The sequence below is a fragment of the Oryza brachyantha genome, chromosome 12 (assembly GCF_000231095.2).
Source record: "Oryza brachyantha chromosome 12, ObraRS2, whole genome shotgun sequence".
Classification (NCBI taxonomy): Eukaryota; Viridiplantae; Streptophyta; class Magnoliopsida; order Poales; family Poaceae; genus Oryza; species Oryza brachyantha.
Window position 1 is genome coordinate 6,779,591 of NC_023174.2, and position 24,439 is coordinate 6,804,029.

General features: G+C 44.7%; 1 protein-coding gene across 1 annotated transcript; it reads left to right on the forward strand.

The window, feature by feature from the left end:
- The first annotated feature begins 13,824 nt into the window (after positions 1 to 13,824).
- On the forward strand, positions 13,825 to 23,341 carry LOC102713590 (probable Ufm1-specific protease). The gene is made up of 13 exons (XM_040529336.1): positions 13,825 to 14,105; positions 14,189 to 14,539; positions 15,483 to 15,736; positions 16,427 to 16,514; positions 16,762 to 16,937; positions 19,110 to 19,200; positions 19,306 to 19,425; positions 19,540 to 19,587; positions 19,681 to 19,757; positions 20,865 to 20,953; positions 21,346 to 21,457; positions 22,316 to 22,418; positions 23,023 to 23,341. Exons 1-13 carry the CDS (start codon positions 13,907 to 13,909, stop codon positions 23,250 to 23,252), a joined length of 1,938 nt encoding a protein of 645 aa, XP_040385270.1. The 5' UTR covers positions 13,825 to 13,906; the 3' UTR covers positions 23,253 to 23,341.
- Positions 23,342 to 24,439: the final 1,098 nt, after the last annotated feature.

The following is a 24,439-nucleotide window of genomic DNA, read 5'->3' on the forward strand; positions in this document are numbered from 1 at the left end:
TAATTAATTGGAATTGATTTTTTAGGTGGAGATAGAGATGGGGCTGGTTGTTTGGCCGTGGGGGAGGGATTGGGCTGACTCACGGCTTGGAGGGGGAGAGGAGATCGCACAACAGGGGAGAGGAAGAGGGGGAGGTGCGACAGGGGAGGAGGAGTTCGGCATGGAGGAGAGAAAAAAAGGAAAAGAGAAAAAGAAAAGGGAAAAAGGGAGAAAGAAGGGAAAAAAAGGAAAAAGGTAGGAGGGAAAAAAAGAAATTGCCTCCAATTTTGCCGATTTTTATTAAGTTTATTAGAGCAAATTTTATTCTCTGAAATTCAAATATAAATCCTGTTAATAATTTAAAATGCTTTCGGGACATTTTAGAACATTCCGAAAAGCTTCCAATTAAATTAAATTAATTTATACACTGCTTTTCTCCTGAACTTTAATTAATAAATTATTTTTAATGTATTATTTAAATAATTCTAGGCTTGGGAAAACTCAGGGCGTGACACTTGGTACGCCCAAGAATTTCTTGATGTAATCGGGGGGAGATGGTGCACCATGACCCAAGGCAAGGAGAGCCGATGTTGAGTACTCGATCGGCTTGCCACTTCTACTGGTGGCAGGAATTGCGAGAGTGGGTTGCAAAATAAAGTAATGTTAGTCATTGCATGGAAACTGAAGAATGCTTTAAAGGTAAAGAGGCAAGTTTAGAAGCTACCTCAGAATCAGAGTAATCATAGTCAGAATCTATCTGATTACATTAGTTGACGATAGTTGAAAATAAGTGCTGATGCAGCTCTTCCCACTAGCTCGTATAAGAATCCAGGACTGTGATGCCAAAGGAGAACGAGGTCAATTATCCAAAGGGGATTGCTTCGGCCATCTTGCTAATTCTGTTGAACTCCAGGGCCAAAGTCACTTGTCCTCTCATCTCAATTTTATCGCCGAAGTCACTTGTCCTCTCATCTCAATTTTATCGAAGAAGAACAGATCAGATAGCACTTGACTACATCCAAACTACCGGGCTGCAAGAGCTAGGTGGTAAAACTCATAGGATGGCCTAGCCGATCGTCCAGAATGAAAGCTAAATGGTAGCAAGCACGGAGTGAGAGAAAAAGCAAAATTTCCTGACGAAACATTTGACGACCAATACTTCCTCTAGTCTAAGTATGCTTGTGTTGACGTAAAAAATGTGATCTGACGTGTCACCCACGAAGGTCTGGGAGTCAATCCTAGACAACTCCAGTGCAGGACCTAAATTCTTAGAAGGTGTGCGAGCATGCCAGTCAGTTTGATCCTGCAACTGACAAGATGAATGGTAAAACAAGCCGATCAGCTATCGAGCCGATAGGTAACTATTAATCCAGTCGATCGGATGTTGATGCTGCAACGTTAGCCGATAGGATGAACGGTCGGCTGTAAAAAGCTTGGATCGACTAAGAACTTGATAGAAACAACTTTTAATTAAATATTAGACCAACGTAATTCGCCGAGTTACCTATTAACCTTAGTCCATCAGACGAGCACCTATAACCAGATCGAACCAAACATACATAGATCAGACTTAACCAAGACAGTATGTAGTCGAGCATGATATAATTATAGGAAACATGAAGATCAATAAGGCTAATAAATAAACCAACGAATTACTTGGAATAAACAATGAATCATGTGTTGCGATCGGCCAAAACCAATTAACATGCAATCCTCATAAGCCGATGCAACATAAATAGCTACCGATCTAACGGAATCAAGTCGATTGGTATAAAGATAATGCAGTAAAGCAATCGACTACTTTATTGATGTAATAAAATGAACATATAGATTGGCAAATATGATCGGCAATAAACGACTAACAAACGATCAAGACAGATAAAATATCTAACCTAGATTACTAAGAATAACCATAGAAGATCGGACCCAACCGAGACAGTTCAAGATTACACCTAGCAATATCAAGCTAAATACTAAATAGATCTAGATCGCTATCAAGCCGATGAGTCGATGATGGATAACTTATCAGCTGGTACTCCGATAAAACTATGAGCAAGATACACCAATCTGATATAAACCATATGACAAATACAATCTACTAGATCGGACCAAACCGAGATAGTACTAGATTGAATATGTCAAAAAGCAAATATTAAACTAATGTAAATCACCCAAAGTGGTCGACCAAATCAACCCAAGATACAGAAGTAACTCAAGTTGAAACTTATACGATAACTAGCAATCGTACAACCAAATTAGAAGATCGGACTAAACTGAGACAATCCTAATCTAGCCGATGCGATTACCGTGGCCCGGTGGAACGCAGGACATACCCCTTCGCCGGAGATCGAAGCGATGTAGCCCCGCGTCAGGTGCCAAGTTCCATCAGAGTTGAAACCTCGGTTAGGAGGGTGGCAATGCGCCGAGAGTAATTGATCTAATTGATAGGTCGATGGTTTACAATGACCCTCGGGTAGAGGCTAGTTCATGTTGGACACGACATACGACTCCTAATAGATAAAAACAAACTCTATTTCTAACATGACACGGTTTCTAATAGATAAAAGAAAACAAACAAGTCCTGATCGGACTCTAACTCCCTTACAGATAAAATAAAAATCCTAACTAACTCTATTGATAGATAAATTTACGCCACCAAGCCTTGGTATTCACGATTCCTTCTTGAATCCGGTCTCTTCTGGATAAGATTTTCATCTGCTAATTGCGCATTTCCTTAACCGAATCACCAAGGAAATTTACCAAATTTTGGTGTTAACAGCTTGGCACTTCATAATCTCTCGAATCCGTCTATGCAAACCAAGTGCAAGCATTAGGCTCTGGTCCAAGATACCAGAGCTTGAAGATGTGAGCTAATCGGGCTGCAGATATCCGATGACCTGACAAGTAGGAGATTACTTCACCATCTGACATGCATCTCCGGGTCGTTGCTAGCTCTGACTCTAGATAAGATAAGGAGGCGTAGCTGCGCTGGTTAAAGGCTGATAGTTCTAAATTTTGGAAAAATACAATCGGAGCCACAGTTGAAGGAACCACCAAGGTCCAGCAACTTGTCCGACTAGTTGGCCGATGGATAGCTTGGAAGACACTTGATGCAACATTTGATACACTGCTCTAAGCAGGTACTGTCCAAGAGGTACACTGTTGTCATCGGCTAGCTATTTTGTTATATTCTCCATATTGGTGGTTGGGCCTAGTGTCTACCCGCAGAACACAAACCTCTCTAGCCAGAGGTTAAGAAATGCGTTGTGCTCTCTGTGATCGGCTAGCCTAGAATCCTTGCAGTGGGCTTCAATGTATTTTGACCAACCTCCGATGCTCCTGGTCTGCAGCCGATGCTGGAACTTTCCTCTTAGGTTGAAAGGATTTACCGGGGCCATAATGTTTAGTCCGGTTAACATCACCACATCCATGAGTGTGGGAGTTAGTGCCCCATGGCCAAAAAGGAAGGTATTCAAAGCATCAGACCAGAAATATGATGTAGCAGCAAGTAAGGGCTCGTCCTTTTCCATCTCAGATAAGCTTAGCCCTACGCAGTGGCCAATTTCCAATTCCTCCCACTAGGTGCCATATGACTTATACAGCCTATTGTACCGGTTTCTCCAACCAGTCAGAGGGGTACGAAAGGAACAAAATGACTGGGTCCAATCAGAGGTGTTCAATCTGGCATTCTTAAATGGCATTCTGTTGGCCTCTGAGCATATAATATCTATTGGATCAAAACTACCCATGGGACCGAGGAAGTAAAATCTAGGGTTTGGACTAAGAATCATGATCTGGTTTTTGAATTGCCGGAAAAGGAGAGTGGCATAATAGTTAAGCATTGATGGGCCGATAGCATGTCAACACAATATGGAACAGAATGGAAATCGGGTGATAGAAATGCTAAACTGTAAACCCTAGGCGGAAAAAACAGAGCACGCAATAACGGGAAGCGAAAATGGAGCAGGGATAAAGCCTTACCTCTTGGACTAAAAAGGGAGTGTCGGCCCATGAAGTTGATGAAACCATTGGTGGCGATGAAGGTTGGACGCAACGATGGAGTCGGGGAGGAAGACAGCAAGGCTTGGAGCGGTGAAGTCCTCTGGCGTGGAACAGAAATGCACTCTGGCGGGAATGTGATTTAATGCAAAGGAAGATTGGCACAGCAGGTGCAAGGAATGCATGCGAGAGGATCGCAAGGGCTCAAGGAAGAAGGTGGAAGTTACTATGAGAATGCATAAGTCTGGGAGAGATGGAAGCTTATAAAGTAAGCCAACGAGAGACGGCCGTTAGCACAGTGCACTAAAATAGGGAGACCGTTAAACTGTACCGTTGAAGCTACATTTGAGCCGATGATGGAAGGCTGTTGAAATAGAAATGGAGCCGATGGCGGAAAAGTGGTTACAAAAGAGGAAATTTCGGATCAATAAATATTTTGAAATTGGGGGGTATGTGCTAATGTTAGATTTTGGAAATTGCCGTTATGGATTAATACACGATTAGAGACCAAATCGGACAGGAAAAGGGGAATCGGCTAGAATGATAGACTGAAAACGACACAAATTCAATCGATAGAGTTTGAATCGGACAAGAATTGGAGTCCGATTGAGCCCAGAAGCTTAGAGATAGATTTCGTACTAATTAGAATCCGTGTAAATTAGTTTCTTTTTGTCTTAGAGTTTGTTTAGGATTTTATATCTAATTAGAGTCTGAATGTAATAGGTTAGTTGTAAATACGGATCCATGTCCGGTTAGGTTAGTTAGATTTCGTGGTATAAATAGGTGATCCCGTAGCTTTATAAAGACAAGACTCAGTTCATCCATTCAACATTGGCGCATCGCCAACCTTTTTGACAAAGCGAGATCTCGGTGCAAGGTTTCTCAGCTTCGCAATGTAAGTTCGTGTTCGTCAAACCTGTCTGTTTGCTAGAACAGAACTGTCTCAATTAAGTTCGATCTCCTACCTAGCTGGTTGACGGTCTGAGATCTATTGTTGCTTTAATCTACTTGTAGTTTGAAGTAGTGGTAGGTTGTCGATCAACTCCTTGTGAGTTTCCTTATTTGATCTGTCAATATGAGCTTGTTCAACTTGATTATGTCTCGGTTTGGTCCGATCAATCTAGTTGGCCAGGTTTGTATCGTCAGATTGGATCAAGTGCTCGTTAGGACTTATCGCTAGAGTCCTAGCCAGCATTATCTCAAGTAATCTGATAATTTGTGTATTAAACTTATCGATCTTCATGCTTCCCATAGTTATATTGTGCCGGACTGCATACTGTCTCGGTTAAGTCCGATCTAGCCACGAGAACTTGTCTAATCGACTAAGATTAATAAGTAGATTGATGGATTATGCTGGTTTGATATCTATTACTCATATGCTGCAATGTTTTCCTGAGTTCATGCATGATTATGTTTAGATCTGAACTGTCTTTGTTTAGTCCGATCTTGTAGGTCTAGCGCGAGCCTGTATGTGCTTAGTTATTACTGTTTCGTATTAGTAATTGCTATAGCAATCCAGTTTATTTCAAATTCCATGTTTAGTCTACTATCGGCTGCTGATTCTACATGCGATAAGCACCAAATCGGTCTGATCGACTGATTAATCTTAAGACTGTCTCGGTTAAGTCCGATCTTTCAAGATTAACTGGTTCATTGAGCTATTTGGTAATTATTCTACTCCTGATTCAGCTGATTGAGCATATTTCTGTTCATCATCACAAAATTCCTATAAAGTCGATCGTCTGGCTCGTCGGCTAGGGTCCTGAAATGGTATCGGCTATCCGGATGATAGCGGTTTGGGTTTAACTGCTTTTTCTATGTTATATCTTGTCAGTTACACGATCAAACTGACTGGCACGCACAACAATCTAAGAATTTAGGCCATGCACTGGAGTGGTCTTAGAGTAACTCCCAGGCCTTCGTGTGTGACATCGATTGCGAGGAGGAGGCGGCGTCGCGTCGGTATGCGAAACGCGGCGGCGGCGATCCATGTCGGCAGGGATTTATAGGCCCGGGAACGCGCGTAGGGCAGGCGACGGTTGATGGTGGCGGCACGTACGCTTTCGAAGGATGTGGCAGCGGTTGCGGTGCCGAGACAGAGTCAGCGGCAGAGTCAGGGGTGGTGTCACGCCCAGAAATTTACACCAAATTTCTGAACAATAGCATGCATTAGATCTCCGGTCCAGGAATCAGCCCGAGTACACACTATGACAAATTAATACACAGTTCCACGACTTAAAAACAAATAAAAACAATTATCTATCGAAATGCAGCGGAAAAAGAAAAACAAGACTAGACCATCTAATCTTCAGCTTCAGCTGGCGAAGACGGCTCCACACCACAGGCATTCTCGACGGCGGACTGAACCTCACTTCAACCTTCGGAGCAACCTTCTTCTGACACAGGCTCTGGCACTTGCTCTGGTGGGGGAAAATTAAGCAAGGCTGAGTACAAACCACCGTACTCAACAAGTAACACCCAAGAGAGGAGAATAATGAATGCAATAGGGTAACAAGGATAGGCTAAGGTTAAATTGCACAAGGCTGCAGTAACTTAGCAAAACAGTAAATGAAAAAGACTGAAATAAAAGTAAAGTAAACATTTAAAATAAACATCCACTGTCCAACGTTACACCATGTTGCAACAGGCCCAAACCGCTGTCGAACGTTACACCACGTAGCGACAGGGTCAACCCTCTGCCCAACGTTAAACCACGTTGCGACAGACCCAAACCACTGCCAATGTTACACCACATTGCGCAGGGTCAAACCTGTTCCAAGATTAATAAAATTATTAAAGAGGTTCATCTAATCCCAGTGAATCTGTCAGTTCGCCCAATAACCGCGGGCACGGCTATTCGAATAGTTTTACTCTGCAGAGATGTATAACTTTACCCACAAGACATGGCTCCCAAGCATGTTACCATGCCCCAATGTATCACCACGATACCTCAGTATGGAAACCATGATACGACATTTCACCTAACCCTCCCTAGACAATCGCACCACACTTCAGGTTTCACCCCCTCCTTTACACCAAGTCGGGCAGTCCCCTCTTGTGCCTTGGTAGATCCGGAAGCAGCAGAGGCTTTCGTTACACCACGATTGCCCGTCCATACTCCATCACGTCTACCCTTGCCTCGGTACGTCGAATAGGGACAAGCTAGATTACGAGTCTCACCGTTGCCCATTCTGGCTTGTGGTTAGTACGTGTAAGACTTTCAGGGTTTCCTGAGAACCGGTCCTTAATTGCCATAGGCACGACTCTCAAAACCATGCACCCACAGCCCATCATAAGCAATATTTTAGTTATATTAATCCACAACGGGAAATTAATAATGACTACAACCATTAAAGGTCTATCAAAGTGTAACAATAATTAAATAATAATTGGTGAGCTAGTTGAACTAAGCATGGCTAAGCATTGCCTAACCCTAAGTCTAGTCAAATTAACCCTGGGATGACTAATAATGAATGGGAATCAACGGATATAAAGGTAAATGCCCAATAGATAAATAAAGTAAACACATTTCAATACAATGCATGTTTGAATGTAAAGCGAGGAATTTTATAAACATAGGTTCAATATGATCAAAGAAGGGTGCCACTTGCCTTGCTTAGACCCACGAGGAACTTCAGCGACGACTTCGAGAACGAACGGCGCTGCGACGGGGGAGAAACCTACGACAAACAAGGCAAAACAAACGAAATAGGCTAAAAAACTACTGAAACAGAGAAAGAAACTATTTTTAATGGATTCTTGGCATTTTTCTGGATTTAATGAAACTTGAATGGACCTAAACGGAGACTAGATGAATTACTTATGAATTTTAGAAGTTTTCTGGGTTTTTTAACTAAACAGAAAAGTCCTAAATCAATTATTGCGCAATAAATGGGGCTGCTGACGTCAGCGAGGAGAGAGGAGGCGCTGACAGGTGGGGACCACCTGTCGGTGAGAGAGAGGGGGAGGGAGAGGCTGACACGCGGGCCCGGGGAGGAGAGAGAGGAAGGAGGGGGAAGTGGCGACTGACGAGTGGGGCCCGCTCGTCAGCGAGGCTGGAATAGAGAGGAGGGGAGCGGAGGACGCGGCCGGCGGCGGGAGCTGCGGGCGGCGCGGTGGCGGTGGCGCACGACGACAGCGCACGACACGGCGACGACGGCGCAATAGTGACGACGGCGCGACGGCGACCGGCGACGGCGGACAACCGAGACGGCGGCGCACGCGGCGCAACCGAGCAAGGCGACGACAGCGGTCTGGCGCGGCGACGGCGAGCGAGCGGCGGGCGCGGGCACACACGAGCACAGGTGACGGCGGCTAGACGACGGCGTCGCGAAGGCGACGACGAACGCAGCGGCCGGCGGCGAGGACGAGCACCGCACCCGTCCGGCGACGGTGTGCGTCTCGACGGCGGTCGGCCGGGAAGGGGGAGAGAGAGGGGAGGAGGATGGAGACGCTCACCGGCGGCGGCGAACGCGCAGGTGAGTCGGCGAGATCGAGGCGGAGGTGGCGATGCGGGTAGGAGCGGAAGATCGGCCACGGCGGCGGAGATCGACGAACGACGGCGAGGCGACGAGGCGCTGCGGCGACCGGGCGGAGAGGGAACGCGCGGCGCTGGGGATGTCCACTGGCGACGACGGGGCGGCAATCCGACGGCGACGGCAGCGCGGAGGCGGTGATGCGAGTGGGCAGCGACGACCGGCGGCTGGCGGCGGCGGAGGGGAGCGGAGCGGCCAAGCGGCAGCGACAGAGGAGAGGAGAGGCGGCCTTGACGGCGGCGCGGGGGCCGCGACGGCCGGCGACGGCTTGACAGTAGAACGGTGGTTGGTGGTCGGCGGAGGCAAGGGTGGTGGTGGGCGGAGGGGCGACGGCGGTGACGTCCGGCAGGAAGTTGGCGAACGACGGCCCCAGGCAGTGCGACGACGACGTGCGACACGGCGGCGAGGGTCGGGGAGAAAGAGGAGAGGGGGGACCAGGGCGGCGCCGAGCATAGCCGGGGAGAGGAGGACGAGCGGCGCGTGACGACGGCTTGGCAGCGTGGCGCGTGCGCGGGGAGGCAGAGGAGGATGGAGGGGGAAACTGCGGCGACGACGACCGGGAACTGGCGGCGGCATCGGCGCAACGACGGCTTTGCGTCGCGCGGCGCGGAGGAGGTGGTTGTGCGGCACGGACGGGAAAAGCGGCATGGCTGTCGGGCCGGCGCGAGCGGAGCAGCGGGATCGGCGGCGACCGTTGCGAGCGACGGCGCGACCGGGGGAAAGCGGAGCGATGGTTGCGTGCGGGAGGAGGTGGCGCGGTTAGGCGGCAGGCGGCCGGGCGAACGGTGGTCGGCGACGTCAGCGCGACGGCAGCGGACGGCGGCGACGACCGATGGCGCGGCGAGGGGCGGTGCTAAGGATCGGCGGTTAGGCGGGGAGAGAGGGGGCGAACGGTCGACGGCTGCAATGGCGCCCGACGGCGACGGAGAACGGCGCACGCACGGGGGGAGAGGCGGTGCGGCCGGCCCGGCGAGCAGCTGGCGGCGGCGGTGCGGCGACACGGCGCAGCGCGGCCAGCGGCGGCTCATGCCCGGCCAGGGCGACGGCGAGGCCGACGCGCAGCGCGGCTGCAGCACAGAGCGAGGCGGGCAAAGGCGCTGACGCGGCGGCGTGCAGCTTGGTCGCGGCGGAGGAGGACGACAGGCACGGGCGACCGAGAAGGAGCGGAGAGGTGGCCGGGTGGCGGCGGAGAACGGCGGCCGACGGCGAGCGGCGGGCGGCGCAACGACATGAAGAAAAAGAGGAAGGGAGGAGAGCGGGCTCACCGAGGTGGCGCGGCGACGACGGCCGATGCGATGAGATCGATCGGCGCCGGGCGACGGTGGCGCGGCGGCGCGGCGGAGCGGCGGCGCGAGCAGGAGCGGCCAGAGGAGCTAGACGGGAGCACGAGGGAGGAGTGAGGTGGCGTCGGCCAAGCAGCGACGCAGCTTGGCGGCCGAGCGGCGGACGCGAACGGAGCGGCGGCGCACGACGACGGCGCAACTGGAGCAGTGGCGCACGGCGGCGAACGGCACGGCAACGACGGCGTGACAGCGACGACGTCGGGCGGCGACCCGGCGGCGGCGGCGCGTGGCTCCTGGCGCTTGCCGACGGCACGGGGAGGTCGGCCGCGGCGGCGAAGAGGAAAGAAAGAGGGAGAGAGGAGAGGAGAGCTCACCAGCGGCGATCGAAGGCAGCAGCACGTCGGCGAGGAGGAGGAACGGGAGATGGCGAACGGGGCGGGGCGGCGACGTCGCGAGCGTGGACGGCGACGCGCGGACGACGAAGTCAGGCACGACGGCGAAAAGGGCAAGGAGGCGGCGAGGAAGCTCGGGCGGAGGGGAAAGTGGCGGCGGGGCAGAGGCACGGGGATTTTATAGGGTGGCGGCGCCGGCTAGGGCGGAGCGGCCGGTGGAGACCGAGTCGACGACGCGGCGAACTCGGCGGCGGCGGTTGCGGCGGTGGTTGCAGCGGCGGCGCGGCGGGCGGAGGAGTCGGGCGGAGGCGGACTCGGCTGGCGCGGCGTGGCGCGGACGCGGGTGCGGGCGAAGCTTGGTCGCTGACAGGTGGGACCCGCCTGTCAGTGGCGCAAGGAAGGAGGGAGGCGAGGCGGACTTCGCCGCGAGCGCGGGCGCGAGCTGGGCCGAGACGGCAGCCCGGGAGGGAGGAGGCGCGCGCGGGAGAGGCCGGCTCGGCTAGGCCGGCCGAGGGGAGAGGTGGTGGTGGGCCGGCTCGGCTGGGCCGGCCCGGGAAGGAGGAGAGGAAAAAGAAAAAGGAAAAAGAAAAGGGAGGGAGGAAAATTGGACTTCGGCCCAATTTGAGAAGGAAGGGAAAAAGAAAGGAAAAAGGAGGGAAAAAGGAAAACTCCACTTTTGCCGAGTTTTAAATTAATTTGTTTGGCAAATTTTATACTTCTGCAATTTGAATTTAAATCCAGTTAGTCATTTAAAATGCTCTCGGGACATTTTAGAACATCCGAAAAGCTTCCAATTAAATTAAATTAATTAATTACACTAAGTTTTCTCCTGAACTTTAATTAACAAATTATTTTTAATACATTATTTAATTATTTCTTGGCTAGGGTAAAACTCAGGGCGTGACAGGTGGTGCGACTCGGCTGGGCGTGGAGGGGAGGCGGCTGACAGGCGGGCCCATCTATTAGTGCCGCGGGTGGATGGGGAAGCGACGTGGACTTGAGGCGGCCGCGGGCACGACACGTACTTGGCTTCGCCCAGAGGAGGAGGAGGGGGGTGAGCACGACATGTAGGAGAGGGAGGCTGAGCTGGGCCGTGGCTCGGCAGAGAGAAAGGAAGGAGGAGGAGGGAGAGGAGGCATGCCGGGAGAGGGAGGGAGAGGAATTGGGAAAGAGGGAGAAAGTAGAGGGAAAAAGGAAAAATGAGGGGTAAACTATTATTCTCCGCAATTCAAATTTAAATCTTGTAAATGCTTTCTTTCTCGAGATATTTCGACTATTCCGGCAAACTCAAATTTAATTAAATTAACTTTTTAAGCCAATTATTATTAGATGATTTCTTTAATGATTTAAGCTTAGGATAAAAACTTAGGGTGCGACAATAATTATGTCTACCAGCACACTTATCAGCACGCTTATAGTACTTGGAACTGGATGCAAGAGCAATTACACAAACCTAATCGCTACTAATAGCTTGATACCAAAAGTCACAAAAAAACAAAGCAAGCCATCACTCGATAACGCGCACAGCTTCACCTAGGCTAGGGCTGAACACAACGAGCGCCGTGGCGGACAGTAGTGGCGGACAATCGTGCTTAGTGCGCACGCGTGGTTCGCGTGAAGGCGAGGCGGAGGCACGACCCGGCGAGTGAGGTGCCAACCCGCGTGCACGTGAAACTCTAGAGCAGGGGCGAGACGGCGCATGGCCCAAGAGCGGGGGTGAGGCAGCCAAGCTTAATCACGGACGCAAACAAGCAACGTGCCGGGTGAGGCGGCAACGCGAGAATTCGGTGACCGGCATGCAGGGCCATGAACGTAACAAGATAGAATTTTTATATTTTTTAAGTAGTAGATATAAATATATATATATATAGATATTAAAAAATCAATTGTATCTAGATGTGCTATAGTTTATTCGCTCCTCAAGAACAATCCATCTTCAGTAAAAATATGAAAGCACAAGCTTCAAGCTCTTTCAGGGCAGTCACATTGCGCTGATGTGGCGTTTAGCTCCAGCATACCATGGTGGAGAGAGGAAGAGAAATCTAGCTTTTTGCTCGTCTTGCCAACCTCCGCGCCTCCTCACAAGGATGCGAGGGTCTCCACCTCGGGCGTGGGAGGCGTGCCCAGAGGTACCCATTGCGACGGTTCATTCCTTGGCGTGGGCCCTGGGAAAGAGAAAGAGGACCATCCACCGCCTGACTGCTGCCGATGTCGTCGCGGACACATCCACCGGTGCATGCGGCCGATAGTGGCACAGCCGCCCCACAGATCTGGCTTGAGGGAGGGAGAGACTTGGGAGAGAGAGGAGTGAGCACCGGTGAGAGAGGACAAAGCGGCGGGGAGAGAAAGGCGGGAGAGGAGCGCCGGCGGTGAGGGAGAGAAAGCTCTGGCGGGGAGAGAGAGGGGCATTAAAAGTGGTGGCTCCACTTAAAGCTTTGAGGGTCCCACTTTAAGTAGTTTTCACCATGAGAGTCGTGGCTTACGAAGTAGTCTGGTCTACATGACAACTGAGGGAGTGCCCCCACTATGAATGCACTCAGCCACATAAAGAGACAAGACGAACCTCCCCTCCTGTACTACTTCCCAATTCTACTCCCAATTCTACCGTGTCAGCCATTGGTTTAGCGCCCTCCCGCGTAGGAAATCAGAGACGACCATGTGGCATGTATGGCTGCCTCGTCCCGCTCGCAGCCGCGCGAGGTGCGTGCCATCTCGGCCACGTTCGACTCAAGATTCATCTTCGCTACTCACCGAACCAACTCCTGCCACGCGTCGTACAATTGTTATAATTTTTTTATAATAGTGTCGACGATTTGGATGTCGGCAATATACATGGGGTGGCTAGAGGCGTAAAGATTGATGGTTAGGATGAACACACGGTTACCCAGGTTCAGGCTCTCGACTAGCGAGATAATACCCTACTCCTGCGTGGCGATTTTATTGAATTGTGGACAGATCAACTAGAAGATAGCCGATCTGAATATGCCGTGCGTTTGGCCATCCCCATGTGGGGTGCCCCCATCCCCCTTATATAGTGGGAGATAGGGCTTACAGATAGAGTCCTAATCTGATGAGACTTATATCTATTCTAATTCGGTTACAACTCAGATCTGGTATATGCAGCATGCAATGCTATGCTACAGTTATCAAACTCCGGTTAATATCATACGGATATAATTTCCTTCATATTCGGTACCCGTACGACTGTATGTATATATATAGTCTACGAATACCCCTAGTACAAGTATTTCACAAATAGTATAGATGCGTTTACTACTGTAAAAGCCTCCAGTGCCACCACCACCTACTCTCATTGCATTTTTACAATTTACTCCCTTGACTTTGTAATATTAAAAATCAATTAAATATAGATGGATATCCATATAAAATCAAATAGATATGAATATTTTCTACATATAAAGATGGTCACATATTTTATGATTTTTTCTATTTATTCTATAAATAATATCTGCAACGGACATTTCAGCTAGTAGATATAGGTAAATGCCGCTCTGGCACAGTATACGTTCGGTAGTCTCTCTCAAAAACAAAACGGGCGCAATAGTGCAGGCAGGAACAAGTCACAAGCCTGTTAACAGCCCACACCGCACGTAGGGCCTGTCCGATCTCGGATCCACTCAAAAGTGGCCGAACGAACGCCCAAACGCACCACAGGACAGCCAGGCGCCGTATTCCACCTCCGGCTCCGGCGCCGCCGATGGCCGGATCACGCCGCCATCCAACGGTCCGCCTCCTATGCCCCAAGAAGTCGCTCCTCTCCCCGCCCTCTCCTTCCCTCCGCTGGCTCGTTGGCTCCCCGCGCTTCCTCCCTCCGCTCACCGTCGCCGCCGCGCTCCGCTGCCTCCCCGGCGGCGCCGACGCCTCCTCCTCCTCCCCCGATCTCCAGCGAGAAGCAGGCACCATCCCCTCCCTACTACTCCTGCCGATTCTCCGTCGGTGTTCTCTCTGACAACAGTCTTCGTGCGTGCGCGCCGTGCAGATGAGATCAGGGGTTTGCTGGTGCGGGGTTTCGACGTCGTCGGGGCGCTGCACGTGGGGAGGAGCGCGGAGTTCGGGGCGGATGCTCGCGGGGCTCTGGAGTTGGCCCGGGCGCTGAGGGAGAGGCTGTCCGGCGAGAGGGCGAGCCATGGCATGGTCGGAGGCTGCGTGGACGCCGGCACCGGGGAGATCCAGTTTCTTGTTTCAGAGGGGGACGGGCTGGAAGCGGTGGAAGCGGCGGGGGTTGTGTGGGAGGATGAGCCGGGGAGGTTGCTGTGGGAGAAGGGCTGCCTTCTGCGCTGCGAGCTGCCTCTAAAGCTCCCGCTCTATGCTTCTTCTGACGACATGTCCGGTAATTGTGTTATCCTCTATTCCTCTCCTCTCCTTGAGCTGCAGACACCAAAATCTTTTCAACACATCCAATGCAAACATGTTTCATACTTTGCATGCATATGTATGGATGGACCTATTCGAACTATGTAGGACAGCATGATCATATTGTAAATATATTGGACTATGTAGCACAATCATGCTGTGGATTATCTTGATGGCGTCAATCACATTGTTCTCGGTATGATTGTTTTTCAGCAAAATGCTACATTAAGGTCATGTGGTGATTGTGAAGTGTTAAGGGTAAATTACAGTAGGCGGGTTGTGTCACCATTTTCTTGTGGTATAAAAGTATGAAGTTGGTTAGTTCAAAATGGAGGAGGTATTTTTTTAATCGAGATTGATTCACATGGTTTGTACAACACAAAATGTCACCTTGATATTTTCTCCAGCCCCTTCTATTATTTGCTCTAGTGATATGTAGGAAAATTGACTACATTTTATTATAAAAAACATAAGACTTTCATCCGATGAAATGAACAAAAGAACTAAATAATGGTAAGAAAGAATTCATTCCTTTATTATGGTAAGAAAGAATTCGTTCCTTTATTATCTATGTGTGGTATGCTGCAGTTCTATTATGGCTGTGCTTGTACTGATGGCGTGCATATTAAAAACATTCAAGTTGACAATACTTTGGCCCTGTTATTTTCTGGTTCTGGATTTTGGATTTTCATTTGCATGCTTCCCAAGCTCCTAAACAGTGCGCTTCGCACAAAACCTTTGTTGTAATGCTTTTCTAGAACAAATTTCAACTTTGTATCAGTTAATTCATTTGTACCCTCAAATAGCTATCCAAAAAAAATCAGATAATCCACTAATTTCAGCTCTCTCTCAAACAGGGCCTTTGTCTTGCAACTTTTCAAGTCAGTTGACAATATAATGTATTCTGTTACTTTTTGCAGGCATTGAAGCAAGGTTTTTTTCACTGATTGAATCAACAGTTTCTAAGCTCAGAGATCCTCATGTTTCTTACCTAATTGAAGGCCCATTAGCAACTCGTGATGAATCACATTATTCTGTTATCTTGCATGGCAATGATTTGGATTCTGTTTCCAATTTAACTCACAATGAAAGCGCAGAGGTTTACAGTGCAAATATTGTATCCTGTTCAAAATTCTTCCCAGCAAAGAGGTTTAACCTCTCATTGACAGGAGAGGTAAGCTTAGACTCAACTAAACCTGCTATATAAGTTGAGACTCATCTTAATGCTACCATGTTGGAATTGTTTACTAGTTCTGATGTGAAACGAATTTACCTTTTAGTGGGCTTGTGGGAATGTGTTTCCTGGAGCTCAAATAAGTAGTGTGGCATGTGGGCATTATCAGCTTGACTGTTTCTAAGGCATCAAATATTAAGTATACTAACTAAACACCCGTGCTTTGCGACAGATCAATATGAATTGTACGCATATTAGTATTGTTAGTATTGTTTGGAACTAATAACTTTTGAGGTTTTTAAAACAATTTGACCCTGTAGATGTGTGATGTGTTTGCATAATAAACTTGTATTTTAGAGATGAAATAAGATAGAACCAATATGCAGGACTATTTTGTAATATTAAAGTGCATGAAGTAGTTGGTAAGAAAAATACAACAGAGCTTCTCGGTGGCAGGTTCACTGCCACCACCATTGCGTTCTTTTAGAAGAGTATAGAGTTATAGATATCCAACTTCAGTATCATACAATAGCATGTTTATTTTTTTTTTCAAATTGTCTAATTGATGTGTTTGAAAATTGTAAGTAATATTCATCATGGTATGTTTGGTGCATTCTATAGTAGGATGATTCAGACTTCTTGTATCCTATGCCATTCTGTGTGCACCTGTCTGAAACTTTTATTTGCTAGAATGCAGATGCAATTCAAATAACCATATTGTCCAATCAGTCATTCAATAACTCAAAGGCTAACATCCCAGTGGTAGAGTACTTTCCAGGTACTTGTTTTCTTAAATTTATTTTGCACCCTCAAAAGTTTTAATCCCCCCTATTTTCCTGGTTGTGGTAATGTGGTGTGCCAGATGACATTCTGCCTTGGCCAAGTAAAATATGTCTTCATGTATATTTAGTTATGCTGCCACGTGACTTAATGTTATATGCATATTTATTTTCTCATTCACTTCAATTTGTGCAATGTTTGCTCTTTACTAAAGTTAAATATGTTGTGTTCTTTTTTTTTTTCAGCACCTGCATTGGCTAGCCTGAGATTAATCAACTTGAAGCTGGATATACTATGCTACAGTTCTGTTGATCTTCCTGTAGCTGCTGCGGTATCTGAGCTAGTTATTCCAGGATTAGCTGATCAGCTGAATGTTATGAAGAAAGCTATTGTTTCAGAGCTCACAACTCAACAACCCCAGGTATGTGATAAGTTAGTCCTGATTATTACTGAAGCACAGTATTGAAGGAATAATGTGATATGCCCCCATACTTACCATATTGCCCCAGCTGCTACTCTTCCCTTGGAGCTGCTAAAGATTGTAGAAAATGCTGGTACCAGGCTTTTGTCATCCTTCTTGTTTTGCCACAGTCAACAATATTTCTGCTACCTCTATTTTCTCAGCATCATTTTGCACTTTGTGCATTATATTCTGCTCTGCAGCCTGAAATTACACACTTTCCGATAGCTGCCCACAATCACTAGGGCAGCATTATCAAGACTGAGACTTTGGATATTCTTTATTTTGCCGTTAACCTTTTCAAATGAAATGCTGTTGCATACACCTTTCATTTGAGAGATGGTGTTGAGTTTTTAGTATTCCCTATTGTGTTCTACAGTTTAGTTTTGTGTCATAGACTACCGCAGCATGATTATGATCCATGAGAATGAATAAAAATAAATTGCATTGCCCAAAGGGCATATATGTAAATATGCAATACATGACTTAAATGCACAATATAAAACCCTAGATCAATAGAAAATATAATTTACAATACATATGTTAAGGGGGTATATTCAATGCTTCATGTTGGCAATTCCATAGAAGTTACCCTCTCCGTTTTTGATACTCCCTCTGTCCGTACTGCTTTCCCATCAATCACCTCCCATTCAAATTTTTCTTCATTTTACCACTAAACACCCTCCACTCCCTATATTAATGAGAGGCACTATAATATTTTTTCTCCATCATTAATCTCTCCTAAATAACCTAGAATCCCTTATATAAAAGGACGGAGGGAGTAATCACAGTGTTGACTTTACTATTCATAGTTTGACCTGTAGTAAATTCTAAATTAAATTATATATTATATACTTATGAATACTAAACCTCATTCATTAAATTTTTTGTCTTTCATAATAGTATACTTTTTAATATTTGTAAATTTTGATGCCAAATATATTGATCAAAGTTTGCACAATAAAGTCAACGTTGTCAGTTATTTGAAAATTAAGCTAGTATTCTTGCCATGATGAACAAAGGGTATAATTTTTTCTAACCTAAGCATTAATGCTTGAGTGCTAATGGTTTTCATGCTCCTAGGATAACATGAACCTATTTTCTTTATGCATTCCAGAATATTATAAAATGAATCATAAATATAGAATATGTCCACATGATTTTTTTACAGAGATATGATCACATGCACTCTACAGAAGAAATAAATCTATATTACAAGATTTGACATCTCTTTTCGAGGCAGTGCATGCATGATCACATTTTTCCACAAATATCTGCTAGTGCACATGTTCTGATTTAAGAATTTTGTTCTAATTTCTTTTGAAGTACAGAGTACACAAAACAAAACATGGGTTGACGTGATTCTGGCAGCAATTAATTTACCCATGCTTAACTCCTGTGAGTTCGTGGGGGCATTAGAGCATATAACCACTTGTTAGAAAAGGTGCTTCCTTAGTAAGATTGAACTCTTATATGAGTGTATGGTGCTGTGCATTTGCTTTTTTTTTTTTTGAAGAACCATTTTGACTACATTGGAGATGCTTTAGCAATAGTGTGAATTATTAAAGATGGTGCAGCATTGCTCCTTTGACTCCACTAGTCCACTCAACAAGCATTATGGCAAGGATAACTTGTGAAATTCTAGGCCATGTTTATTTGATTCTGAACAGAATGTAATTATCAGGTGCTAAAAGATGTAGTCTTGTTCTGACTTGACTGTTAACCTGACATCCCGCGTCAGCTATGTAATCGTTCAAACAGCATGCAACATACGTGTCATACTTGATTGACTTGTCATGAACAAAACATGCAACATACGTGTGACATGTATATAGGCGCAGACATTCCATTTATCATGCTTGCTCATCCACATTTATTTCATTGAGGGTCTTGTGGAGGATGGATTTATATTCATAAAACTACTTCTATACCAAATGAACATATACAAAATAAAGGTAACATGGATCTCTGTAGAAAATTATGCATGATTTTGTTGTGCTTGTATTTTTGTTAATCTAATCATTTACATCATTAGGTATGATTTTTCTGGTGTCTTAACAATAAATTGATTTTGGGTTCAAAGTTTTATCGAGGGAAGAATTTTTATCAAATGGTTATTGTCATTGTTTGCAGCTTTGTCCGTACCATTTTGTTCCTCCTGGATTGTTTATCCCAGTGACAGCTATATATGACACAAGATATGGGGAGATTGAAGAAAAACAAAGTATGAAACTTGCATTTATGCTAATATTTTCGAAATTATTAATTACTTCAGTGAGCATGTATCCATGGAATTGTTACTGTTTCATACATTCTACCTATTTTATAGGTGAACTGAGAAGAAATCTGCACTTACGGCTACAGCTTCCCTTAGATCGTCCTTTATTACGAATTTCCAATGCACTAAAATTTTCCATTGGAGGGACAGATAAGAAAGCATCAAGAAATAGTATAATATATGCATATTTTATTACAATGTTATAGCATATTATGAAATCCCTGTTTGTTGACTTATTGTGAAAATAATTTCTTTTGTTCGTTATTATCTGTCGTCGATTTTCAGGTTCATCATTGCTACGGGATGTCCACAGAGAGATTCCATCCAGTGGTGGTTAGTGATCTCCTGTATTATAGTTTAGGAGTAAACAAATCCCATGATTATTTTTTAGGGAGATAATGGGTTTACATTTCCAATCTATTGCAGTATCTGGAGGAATTATGTCATTGATTGATGGTTCATATGAGTACTACCATTACCTTCATGATGGTATTGATGATAATGTAATGCTTCACCTCCAGCTATGCTAAATGTTTGTTTTTGACTTCAGTATTGTACAATTTCTTTTTGAATGTTTCTTTCAAGCAGCCTGCACAACATAATATGTATATTTCAGCTTCAAATCAGATTATAGGTCCCTACCTCAAATCTGAATAATTTGACACGTTCCGGAGTAGTTTAATACAAGTTATCATCAATTTTTGAAAATTAAAGGTTGAATATAAATGAATATTAGAAAGAAGTTCAATAGTTGATGTTGACAGAACCGTAGTCAACAAGTTAGTGCACTGCAGAAATGTAGTCTCAGAAAGATCATTTTAGCCATTCAGAATAAAGATTCCAGCATATTGCACTGTTATTTTTGGCTCATCAAAATGACTATTTGTTTTTAAGTATCATGTATTTGACTGTTACCTTCTCTTATAAAAATATCTTTTCAACTCCGCATCCAAGAGGGATAAAGTTACCTTATGCTTTGAACCAGAAAATTAACTGTATTAGTGCCATTTTTGTCAAGGATTTTTAAAGATGATTCAAGAGGTTTCCTATATCTACTCCAACACTAACATATCACATATGTCAAGCAAATCATTAGTGGTGCTTTAGAGCTATGTCCCTGTCTGAGACAATATGTGACACAAACATGATGCCTGCTGGACATGTCCATGCTACATAGGCTTACATTTGAAGTGCTTCCACCTGAAACGAAGCTGTTAGTTCCACTTCCATGACTTGGTTTCATGGATAACACTCCAGTAACATCAAATTGTTTTTATTCATTCCCATGCTGAACTATGGGAGGACACTGCATACATAGTACTCTTCAAATTTGGAAACTACCATATTGGTCACAGTTGCTTGCCTTTTTTCTTTAAACGCAGGAGAGAGTTGCTTGCCATATAACCAAGCTAAAACTTTGTTATTACTGGATGAGACCCTAATATAGTTATCCTTTGCTTGGGATTATCCAGTTGGTGTTTTGTTTAGTGCATGCATGGAGGAGATACCTAGAACAGGGTTTATTGTCCTCATCAGACTTTTCTGGGATCTGGATGGTTCGGTCACTGACCTGCTGTTGTTGATAAGTCTTGGCTATTTTTCTATTTCAGGGATGGGGATGTGCTTATCGTTCTCTGCAAACTATTGTGTCTTGGTACAAATTGCAGCAGTATTCATCTATAAATGTTCCATCCCACAGGTTTGAAAGTATTAATATTGTTATGTGCCTATGTTTCTAGTTATTTACCATCACACTTAATTACTAAGTCATTTGTCTACCATGATTTGTTTTTCACAATGGTGAAACTTGCATCAATGTTTGTTCAATGCAAGTGCTTGTAATATATCGTTGGAAACCGTAACAAAGTTGTAGTACTTCTGTTATGCTTAAAATGCAACTTTTGGTATCTTAGGTATGTCTTATGTGTGAGGGGGGAAATGCTGTAACTGCATTTAGTCCATCGATATTCATTGGTAGTATAAAACTAGGTTGCCATATGTGCTTTCAACTGGAGAGATTTAGTTTTGGAGTAAATTTCACTTAAGGATTATGATGCGAGACTAATTCATATATCTGGCCTTCCTATTCAGGGAAATTCAGCAAGTTCTTGTTGAAATTGGTGATAAGGACTCATCATTTATTGGATCTCGAGAGTGGATTGGAGCAATAGAACTAAGCTTTGTCCTTGACAAACTGCTTGGAGTATGTCTCTATTTTACTTCCCTTCTAATGAACACTTTTCTAGATAATTTTTATTCTTGAGAATGTGGTTTTTGTAAGTTAAAACATAGGCAACGGCATTGTCACAATATCTAATGGGTTTTTGTTAGTTAAAAGATAGGCAACCGCAATGTAGTGATATCTAATGCCTGAAGTCCATGAGTAATCAATGCAATATTGTCTCTTGTATAATGTATGATTTCAGTGTTTATTGAAATTAGCTTGTGTTGTTACCTGTAGCCTGTATACCTCTATAAGCAGAACAATCAAAATTATAGTTCAATATTCCAGATATAAACTTTTTATTGCTAGATGTTGATTTTGTGGCCACTCATGATGTTAGATTACACGATGGTTCACAGGACATGTACTTTGGAAGTAAAATTTATGCTCACCTTTTGTTGCTCCTGTGTGCCACTTGTGCTATCTCTAGGGTCTTTCTGAATTCTTAGTGAAATACTGTATTCAAACAATTAATGTGTTTGATTCAGGTTGATATTCTTTAATTATCTTCATTTATTTGTCTTTATGTAGCTATTTCTTGATTGGCTTCCACTTTTTCTCTTATCACTTCCCACCCGGTCCATTTTCATGGCGAGAACCAACAATCGATTTAAGATTTTATTGGTGGAAGTCCTTGGTTGTCCTTACTTCCCTAGAATGTGCTTTGTTATCCTTGATTATTCTTATCTAAGAAGAGATAAAACATACCTTAACGTAGTTTCCTGTGTTCGTATTATGCAAAGCAGTTCGTTTCCATGTTAGCTTAATGTAGTTTTCTGTTTGTTGGCATTGTGCCATGTTTTACCATGTTTGCTTGACAGAATGTTTATGGTGCAGGCTAGTTGCAAGATTATTAATGTGAGATCGGGCGATGAGCTTCCTGAGAAATGCAGAGAACTTGCAATCCATTTTGAAACCCAGGGAACTCCTGTGATGATTGGTATGTGTTTTTAGATGTTGTTTCCTTGTTTAGTTTCATCATTTGTGTGTAATCAGGGGAATTTATCCTGCAACCCACCCTAATGGTGCAATCATGCAATCTGGTTTTTGTAGATACACCAAATCATCATGAAAATTCCAGAGAAAATTGATGGGATAGTCCATAGATTTACCGTAGCACTCTTAACAATCTGACATACGAACTAATATTTTGCTTGAAAGGAAAAATATATTAATTTTTTGCAATGAGAAACCACCATCCTTTTCTTTTTCGTTCATCATTTATCAGCATTTGTTGCTTAGCATAGATTGCATTTAAACTTGAGATTTTATATGCAAGAGTAATTTAGAAGTTATAGTTTTATTTGTTCATGTTAACCAGATCTCCCATCCAAACCAGATTAAATATTACATCCTAACGGTGGGCTTCACTTTATACATTGGTTGTGAACTATTAAGCGCCAGAATGCATATTCCTGTCCTCCCTGCACTTCCCTTAAATAAGCATTGAACTCCTGATGTTATTCATGGGCTGTCTTCAAAAGACTTTGAATTCTTCAATCTTCATTTAAGATGTGCTGAAATCCTGAACCGAACTAATGCAGGTGGTGGAGTTTTGGCTTACACCCTTTTAGGAGTTGATTACAACGAAACCAGTGGTGATTGTGCTTTTCTCATCCTTGATCCACACTATACTGGTTCTGACGATCTCAAGAAGATCGTGAATGGTGGATGGTGTGGGTGGAAGAAATCCGTTGACAGCAAAGGTTGTAGCTTCTTCTTGAAGGACAAGTTCTACAACCTCCTACTACCACAAAGACCCAATATGGTGTAAAAACAGCATTGCTGTGGAACTTGTACGTAGAAGTGTTCATCTATGAATCAAAGAGAGCATCAACTGTCAATGTGAAACTTTTAAGCAAACCTTTTTTTTTGTCTGTGCAAGGAGGCTTGTCTACATCTTATCTTTATAGAGAAACTAGTGTCACCGTGATCTCATTAAGAATACGAGGCCGCGCCGTCTGCGCGCCTCCTGCTATGCCCACATCAGCGTTATTTGTTTCAGCCGTTGGATATCCATTGCGCGGCTCCAATGCAAGCACCGAAGACGGCAAAATTGATCGGTGGAGTTCCTTCAAAAAATACAAGTCATGCATGTTTGTTTACCTTTGTCTGGTTGTGCATGTATGTATCTTGGTAGTAGTAGATGCTGGTAGTAGCAAATGATATTGGATATGCATGTAACATGTCTGCAAATTTTACTATTGCTAGACAATGACACTTCATTGCGGCAGCATGCAGCAACCAGCCAGTATATGCATGTCTCCATAAAAAACAAACAACCAACTAGCTATAGCATCCATGTTATTTTTCTAGCTTTGCATGTTGCATGTACTTTTCTTTTGAATTCTTCCATTCGTATACTCACACATGTGCAAGTACTAAACATCCAATTAATAGATAGTTTTCTCTCCACAAGTAGTTATCATATCAACATATCCATAGCTATGCAAAAGGTACATGGAATAGTGTTTATGATTTTTCGTAAAAATTATTGCTAAAATATAGTGGACTTAACATGCAAGACCTATTCGCAGCCTCTTGTTATGTGCATGTTAACATGATTTATTTCAACCATTACATATGATATAGATGGTTCAAATATGCATTTATTATGATGGATAGTCTCATGCCTATTGCTTGATAGTGACATATCATTGCATGTATGATGCTGTAGCAAGAAGGGTGTAGTTCAAGGAATATAGGGCCACGCTGCCTCCACGTGCTCTTCGAATGCATCTTGTCTCATACTTGTTTGTCGTTAATGCATCAATGTATTCGTGGGGCAACAAACAACCAAGATGTAGCTCTAAATAATGGATATAAAAATAATTGGTGTCATGTCACCTCCCTTGTCTATATAAGTGTGACATTGCATTCTTCCGTCCCTATTCTTGGATAAGTTTTGGGTCTTACCGTCTAAAAGATAGACCTCACTCAGCTAATAGTTCTCACCTAGGA